We start from the raw sequence: 8,888 nt of genomic DNA, 5'->3' as shown, positions 1-8,888 counted from the left end.
ACATAGATGCAGGTAAATCTAAAGGAAATTGAATAAGAAAATTTGTATAATGTATGGCCAGTTTTGATTGAACTGTGTACTGTTTAAAATAATTTGACTAGCTCATTATAATATTTTCTGCAAGTGAACCCTCCACGCATCTTAATGAATAAGCCCTAAAAATTCGCTGGAGTCAATTCAGTTGCCTTTTTTTTTGGCGCAGATGCGCACACAAGATAATATATGTGCGTCGGTAATCTCATTGACCTATTTAATGGGTAGAATTCTTTACACATCCTTGACCTGCCATCAAGTCCATCACCCATTCAACATGACAAACTGAACCCTGCCAAGTGCCACAAACAGCAGGGTAGATAGGCAGTGTCTTTCTACATTTTAGAGAATCCTTCATTTCTAAGATCATTTCTTTAAAAAAAAAAAAAAAAAAAAACATAAAAAACCCCCATATAAAAAGCATAAAATCTTTAAACATACACACACAGAAAGCAAAAAGTCATCCTATAACAGTTGATACGATTTTCTTTTATTGCAAACCAGGCCAGATGTAGTTATCTCAGATTAAATGGGATCAGAATTGCAATTGATTTAAAAGAACAAAATTATGCATACTCCCCAATTAATAATACACATCCTCTTGCAGATTTTTTTTTTTTGGAGGGAAGCCATTTATTAAAGCTTAGCTTAAACACAGTTAAGTTGCAACTTCAGATCAAAATGGTTCTATTTTTTTTTTCCAGTTCGCAAACATTAAAAATGTCTGATATGCTGGCTTTTTTTAAAATTATTATTAAGCTTTGAAACACTTGGCACAAGTTTAGAAATTCATTTTAGCATAGATCTCCCCCCCCCACATCACCAAAAATAATATAAATAAAAAAACAAAAAAATGCATCTCACTTTCTTTCAACTGGAACACAAGATAAATAAATTGGAACAATTATTGAATTAGTGACACATAAATTACCACTTATTCCCACACAACATTCCATAATGATCAACAAGGTGCACCAAAAAAAAAAAACTTTCACCCCCCCAACCCCAGACACTTCTCTGGTCTGCATGCCAGTTCAACATCCTCACCAAAATATTTGAAGCAATGTCATCATCATACAAAGTTCAGACAACGATAAAAAATACAAATGATTTATAACCTTGTAAGGTTGAGTTCTTTTTTTTTTTTTAATTAAATAAGTCTATAATATTTCAAGTGTTTTCCTGGCTCAAAAACATTATCAAATTCAAGTGCCCTTTTTTTGTTTTATTTCTAATTTCTCAGAAGTGTCAGTTATAAAGGAAATAGGCTTTGCAATCATTAGCAGTTTTTTTTTTTCAATGAGCAGCGATTTTGTAACATAAATAATGGAAATTTCCCGCACAGGCTGTTGCCATTTGTCACCATCATTGAGATGGGGACATGGAGAACTGAATTGTCGGGTTTTGTCTATCAAGGTTGGAGAAAAGTAAAAATCAAATGCAAGGTGGGGATGATGGACAAGCCAAGTGGTCGCAAGTTCTTTCCAATGACTTGGTGGGAATTGTCTCTGTGCTGCCAGCTGATGCCAGCTCCTTGGCTAGAGGCTGCTAAGGCTTGTCTGTACACTGCTTGCACAGACTGGAAGAGACGCTGTTGAAGAGGGCACATTTGTCTGGGCAGGAGCTGGCAGCTTGGAGCCCGGTGCTGAACGGGTAGGCAGCAGCGCTGGCAGCCGCCTGCTCGTAGGCGCCCAGTGGGTGCAGGGCCGCGGCGGCGGCAGCGGCAGCAGCGGCAGCAGCAGCAGGGTTAGGGATGGAGGCGGCGGAGATGGCCTGGCCTTGGTTGAGATAAGCCACCAGCCTCCTCATCTCCTCCAGCGCCTGGGCTTGCATGAGGATGTAGTTCTTGGCCAGGAGCAGGGTGGCAATCTTGGAGAGTTTCCGGACTGAGGGGCTGTGGGCATAGGGGATGACGGCTCGGAGCTCGTCCAGGGCATCGTTCAAGTCGTGCATTCGCCTCCTCTCCCTGGCGTTGATGTTCAGCCTCAGGGCTTTCTGTTCTTTCGACTTCTTGCCTGTCACTGGACCGCAGGGGCCGTCCGACTTCATGCCCGCCTGGGAGGACCTGTGATCTCCCGACCTCAGCACCAGATCGCAACGCCCGTCACTATCATCATCCGGGCTTTGATCTTCTCCTCCGCTGCTCTCCGCCACCGACACCCTCCCGCCACTCTCCCCGTACTTAGCGCACATGCTGAGCGCATTGCTTAGAGCCAGAGACTCCCCCGTTCCCCCGATCATCCCTCCACCAGCTGACAGCGAGGAGCCCGAGCCCTGGTGGTGTCGGAGCAGATCAGAGGGGTCGGGTCCGTCATAACAATGTAGGGGGGAGCGATCTCCCGACTGGGATAAGTCCAGACCCTGGGGGGAGCGGAAGGCGGACTCCATCCTCTTAGCGGACACACTCAGACTCTTGTGGAACAGGTCCTCTTCTGTCAGGTTCAGAGCCCTCTCCATGGCAAGTCCTCACTTTACACTTGGCCTGTCACACCAGTCAATCATTCACAACTTCCACCTGGGGGGGTCCTGCTCACTTTAGGGTGGTCACAGCCGGGTGGTCCTTTCCCCAGTCTAACGGGTCCGGCTCAGCTTCAGGGTCAGGTTCGGATCAGCTCCAGGGTGTCGGTTCAACAAGGCTCAACTCCAGTGTCAATCCGACTTAGTTCTAGCAGGGCAGCTCCATTGGGTCAAGTTCTGCTCAGTGCTCTGTATCAGGTTCAACTCCAGTGTAGGCTTTAGTGGGGCAGCTTAGACACAGATTTGGGGGTTCAAGTCCTTCTCAGCAGTAGTAGGTCATTTTAGCACAGATTTTGTGGTTTCAAGTTTTTCTCGGCAGTAGTGGGTCAGCTTAATCCCAGATTTAGGGGTACAAGTCCTTCTCAGCTGTATTGGATCACCTTAGACACAGATTTTGGGGGTATAAGTCCTTCTCAGCAGTAGTGGGTCAGCTTAGACACAGATTTGGGGGTTCAAGTCCTTCTCAGATCTATTGGGTCAGCTTAGACACAGATTTTGGGGTACAAGTCCTTCTCAGCAGTATAGGGTCAGCTTCAAGTTCTTCTTAGCAGCAATGGGTCAGCTTAGACACAGATTTGGGGGTACAAGTCCTTCTAAGCTGTATTGGGTCAACTCTAGGGAGTCAAGTCCTGCTCAGTACTTCATAACAGGTTCAACTCCAGTGTAGAGTCCGGTTCAGTTTTAGTGGGTCAGCTTATACATAGATTTGGGGGTACAAGTCCTTCTCAGCAGTAGTGGGTGAGCTTAGACACAGATTTGGGGATACAAGTCTTTCTCAGACGTATTGGGTCAGCTTAGACATAGATTTGGGGGTCTCAAGTCCTTCTCAGCTGTAGTGAGTCAGCTTAGGCACAGATATAAGAGTACAAGTTCTTTTTAGCAGTAGTGGGTCAGCTTAGACAAAGATTTAGGGGTACAAGTCCTTTTTAGCAGTAGTGGGTCAGCTTAGACAAAGATTTAGGAGTACAAGTCCTTCTCAGCTGTATTGGGTCAGCTTAGACATAGAATTTGGGGTACAAGTCCTTCTTAGTAGTAGTGGGTCAGCTTAGACATATAATGTGGGGGTGTGCGTCCTTCTCAGCAGTAGTGGGTCAACTTAGACATATAATTTGGGGGTAAGAGTCCTTCTCAGCTGTATTGGATCAGTTTAGACATAGAATTGGGGGGGGGGGGGGGTACAAGTCCTTCTCAGCTGTATTGGATCAGCTTAGACATAGAATTTGTGGGGGGGGGGGGTACAAGTCCTTCTCAGCTGTATTGGGTCAGCTTAGACACAGACTTTGCGGGGTACAAGTCCTTCTCAGCAGTAGAGGGTCAGCTTAGTCATATAATTTAGTGGCACGAGTCCTTCTCGCCAGTAGAGGGTCTCCTTAAACATATAATTTGGGGGTACGAGTCCTTCTCAGCGGCAGTAGGTCAGCTTAGACACAGATTTGGGAGTTGAAGTCCTTCTCAACTGTTTTGTTTCAGCTTAGGCACAGATATACGGGTTCATGTCCTTCTCAGCTTTAAAGGGTCAACTTAGGCACAGATTTGGGGGTACAAGTCCGGTTCAGGTCGAGTGGGTCAGTTGTAGTGGATAAAGTCCTGCTCGGTTCGCTGGTTTAGGCTTAACTCCAATGTCGGGTCCGACTCGGCTGTGGTCCGGGATCACCCTGGTGGCTCAGCTCCGGCGGCTCAGGTCCGGGAAGACCCAGGCGGCAGAGGTCCGGCTCCGAACGACCCAGGCGGCAGAGGTCCGGCTCCGAACGACCCAGGCGGCAGAGGTCCGGCTCAGTAGGCAGTTGTCCGCTCAGCTCCAGCCGGTTGCCCTGTGTTCAGGCATTCTGAGCTCTATAGATCTGCTCTCTTCTCTCTCTTCTCTCTCTCTCTCGCTCTTCTCTTGCTTGGATTCACCTTCAAGAGATTTCCGGAGCCATCAAGCAGCGGCAGGCACAGACGGGGGAGTCTTTTACATCATTATCTCTGAGTAGGTTATTATGAAGAAGACTCGCCTGTTGGGACACAGCTTTCTACCCAATCAGGTTAACGTTTTAATTAATAGGATTAAAACGGTAACAAACAATCCCAGTTGCTCGCTGGCCCGGAGTCTGAGCACTTTCATTTCCCAGCTCTGAAGACAGGCAGCAGCAGCAGCAGCCAGAGCTTTATAAAAGGCGCCTGCTCCATTATTCTCCGCACCATCTGTATACACAGGGATCGCATATGTTTCCAAGACGCGCTGTCCTCTTAGTAACCCAACAACTGCCTTTAGCCTGACATGTGCGGCGACTTTCACTCCTCAATGAGCACAGGAAAGCCCCTCTTTACATCTACCAGGCTCCTTGCCTCCTTCTGCAAATTACAACAAGGCTCTGCACATCTTTCTTTCTTTTTTTTTTTTTCTGAAGATTTTGAAGTGCTCCCAGCCAATAAATGTATGTTGTCAATGGGGGGGGAGAGGTTATTATATAGACTCTATATTCTAGAGGCTGCTCTCTGTATTTTATGTGCTGTACATCTTCATCTCAGCTTCTCTGGAGTCAATCAGCAACTACTTACTCCTGCTTTTATGAAGATGTATGAGGAGTGTTGTCCAGCATTACATAAACCAGAAAATGGAGTTTGCAAATAGCCCACCTTAGTACTTCCTAGCAGGACTTTATGATGGGAGAGAAATAGCTGACTTTATGGATGGATCTGCAAGAGTGCGACTGAACTGCAAGGGGTTTACTAAAAGCAAATAGACTGTTCATTCTGCAAGTGAAGTTGCTCTAGAGCTTAGTAAATGAAGTAATGCTTATCCAATCAGGTGCAAGACAAAAAACAAAACAAAAAAAACAGCATGTTTGCTTGCACATGATTGGATGATGGAAGTTACATAGTAGGTGAGGTTGAAAAAAAGTCCATCAAGCCCAAGCTATGTGGTTGAGTATATGTCAGTATTACATTGTATATCCCTGTATGTTGTGGTCGTTCAGGTGCTCATATAATAGTTTTTTGAAACTATCGATGCTCCCACGGAGACCATTACCTGAGGAAGGGAATTCCACATCTGCCACTCTTATGCCACATACACATGGTCGGACTTTGCATCAGGCAAAACTCCATCGGCAATTCCGACGGAAAATTTTAGAACAGGCTCTCAATCTAAAGTCCGTTGGGAAATGCCAGCAGAAAAAGTCCAATGGGCATACACATGGTCAGAAAATATCAGATGAAATGCTCCCATCTGAAATTCTAGCCGTGTGTATGCGGCATTACAGTAAAGAACCCTCTACGTAGTTTACGATTAAACCTCTTTTCTTCTTATTTTAATGAGTGGACATGTGTCTTATTAAACTTCCTATTGTGGGGGTCACCAATATGGTATTTGTATATTGAAATCATATCCCCTCTCAAGCGTCTCTTCTCCAGAGTGAATAAGTTCAGTGCTTGCAACCTTTCTTCATATCTAATATCCTCCAGACTCTTTATTAGCTTTGTTGCCTTTCTTTGTACTCGCTCCATTTCCAGTACATCCGTCCTGAGGACTTGTGCCCAGAACTGGACAGCATACTCCAGGTGAGGCCGGACCAGAGTCTTGTGGAGCCGGAGAATTATTGCTTTATCTCTGGAGTTGATCCCCTTTTTAATGCATGATAATATTGTTTGCTTTGTTAGCAGCAGATTGGCATTGCATGCCATTGTCGAGCCTATCATCTACTAGGACCCCCAGGTCTTTTCATCCTAGATTCCCCCAGAGGTTCTAGGAGCCCCCCCCCCCCCCCCCCAGTGAGTAGATTGTATTCATATTTTTGCCATCCAAATGCATTATTTTAAATTTTTCCACATTAAACCTCATTTGCCATGTAGTTGCCCATCCCATTAATTTGTTCAGCTCTTCTTGCAAGGTTTCCACATCCTGCAGAGAAGTTATTGCCCTGCTTAGCTTAGTATCATCCGCAAATACAGAGATTGAACACTTTATCCCATCCTCCAGGTCCTTTATGAACAAATTAAGTATAATTGGTCCCAGCACAGAACCCTGGGGACCCCCACTACCCACCCCTGACCATTTTGAGTACTAATTTATCACCACCCTTTGAAGTCAGAAGAGCTTCTGCTCATTTACTAAGCTTTGGGGCAACTACACTTTGCAAAGTGCAAAATCTATTCGCCTTTAGTAAATCCAGCCCAAAGTGTCTAGACTTTTTTTCTAGGTGAAGCAGTTACAGTTGCTAATCACCTTACTAGTAGTCCTTGGCACATAGACATAAATAAATTGCTCAGACACATGCATGTAAAAATACAGGTAAAATGTCTATCTATGTATGTTGGCGGTAAGACAAAGTTAAAATCCAAATCCAATCACAAATATTAAAGGGAAACATATTCTTTAATTGGGCATATTGAGAGGAATTTACTAAGGCATGACATTTACTAAGGTTCAACAACCAATCATCTTTTAGCTTTTATTTTTAACGCTTAAAGTGATTGTAAAGTTATTATTATTATTTTTAACAGCAAACCTGTCACACTTACCTGCTCTGTGCAATGGTTTTGTACAAAGCAGCCCTGATCATCCTCTTCTGGGGTTCCCCACCACTTCCTATGGCACATGTGAGCTCAATCCTGAGCCACACTCTGTGTGTCCATTGACACACACTTACACACACACACAGTGCAGCTCAGCCCCGCACCCGCTCCCTCATCACTGTATTTAATTGACAGCAGCAGGAGCCAATGACTCCTGCTGCCCTAGCGGAGTCTAGTTTTGAGGGAGAGAGAGATCAACCTCGCTGCTCTGGAACACAGGTAAGTATTTGGGGGGCTGGGGGGAAGCTGACAATAGAAGTTTTTTTTGTACCCTAATACAAAGAAAGTATTAAGCTAAAAACCTTCAGTCTTTACAACCACTTTATCTAGAAGCTGATTGGCAGCTATGCACAGCTGCTCCTGATTCGTTCTGCTCCAGTTTTAGTAACACCCCCATTAACTATTCTTTAAAACGTTTCCAAGCCTGGGATAAAAAAAATTATTTTATTGAGCTTATTAATTCTTAGTTTTCCAGTTACTTTAACAGACCAATCTTTCCAGAAAAAGTGGCAGTTAGAGTGTTGAGTCAAACCATTTAACACTGGCAGGGGTGCTTAAAATGGTCAGCTTTAATTCACTTAGTAAGGCTGTTTTCACCCTAGTGCACAAACAAATTTGGTATGCTTTTTTCAAAAATACATATAAGGTTGTTAATGCATTTTTAATGCATGGCATTAAAAGGCATGTGTTTGGGGGGAGTAATGGGAGCCATTGGCTTCTACTGCTGTCAATGAAATCCTGAACAGGGTGTGGTGCCAATAGATGAACGCAGTATGCCTGAAGATCAAGCTTTATATGGGGTTGTGTAGCATAATTTTTTCTTAAAATATTAAACATGTTAGACTTACCTGCTCTGTGAAATGGTTTTGCACAGAGTAGCCCCAAACTTCTTCTTCTGGGGTCCATGCTGTATGCATCTATTAACACACACAGCACAGCTTGAGCCCACCCCCTGCTCCCTCTTTACAGGATTTGACTAAAAATGGCTTCTGCGGCTGAGAAGATAGAAAACAGAGAAGAGCTGCCAAAAACCGGCCACAGTGCTGGATTGAAATTGGGCTCAGGTAAGTGTTTAGCCAGCCATTGACTCTAAAGGCTTAAGGTTTTGTACCTTCAGACAAAAGGGGAAACTCCACTTGTTTGCACCCTCACCCCCTGCACTGCCACTTTTTTGGGGGTAGGGGGGAGCGGGCAGCTGGTTTTGGCAGGTACCCGCTCCCACTTCAGGGTGATATTACTGTGGCGATCTCTGAGTATTTCTGGCCTCTCCTCCTTTCCCCTGCTGCCTTCTGGGACAAACACAGGTCCCAGGAGATGGTGGGACCATTCAGAAAGCGCAGCGCGACTCACGCATGCACAGTAGGAAACCGCCTGTGAAGCCTGGAGTCTAAACTGCCGGTTTCCATTATTGAAGATGCCAGCGCTTGCACCCGAGTCCAGTTTAAGAATTGGCTCAGGGTGCCAACATCGCTGGATCCCTGAACAGGTAATCACCCCTATATTAAATGTCCGCAGCTACAGTATTTGTAGCTGCTGACTTTTATTTTTTTTTGCCCAGACTGGAGTTCTTCTTTAAAGCATTCTCTTCATTAAGGTGAAAACCCTTCTGTGCCACATGATTCCCTCCAGACCCCCCTTTTACTTATTTGAGCCTCATCTCGATCCAACACAACAGCAGCGGGTCTCTTCGCTCTCTTCCTCCTCACAGGCAGATTGATAACAGTGGGAGCCATTGGCAACTGCTGCTGTCAACCGGGCAGGGCCGGTCCACACTGTCTGAG

At 45.1% G+C, this 8,888-nt stretch overlaps 1 protein-coding gene across 1 annotated transcript; it reads right to left on the bottom strand.

Annotated features, from left to right (window-relative positions):
- Positions 1–501: 501 nt before the first annotated feature.
- BHLHE22 (basic helix-loop-helix family member e22) lies at positions 502–5,208 on the bottom strand. The gene has a single exon (XM_077492785.1). The coding sequence runs from the start codon at positions 2,488–2,490 to the stop codon at positions 1,582–1,584; it is 909 nt and encodes a 302-aa protein (XP_077348911.1). The 5' UTR covers positions 2,491–5,208; the 3' UTR covers positions 502–1,581.
- Positions 5,209–8,888: the final 3,680 nt, after the last annotated feature.

The sequence above is a fragment of the Lithobates pipiens genome, unplaced genomic scaffold (assembly GCF_037356315.1).
Source record: "Lithobates pipiens isolate NorthernLeopardFrog02 unplaced genomic scaffold, aLitPip1_a1.2 Scaffold_19, whole genome shotgun sequence".
In the NCBI taxonomy this organism is placed as follows: Eukaryota; Metazoa; Chordata; class Amphibia; order Anura; family Ranidae; genus Lithobates; species Lithobates pipiens.
This window is presented reverse-complemented; position numbering and strand designations above follow the sequence as displayed.

Excerpts from the sequence above, each read along its gene's own strand:
- BHLHE22 (XM_077492785.1), bottom strand. The coding sequence starts at position 2,490 with ATGGAGAGGGCTCTGAACCTGACAGAAGAGGACCTGTTCCACAAGAGT.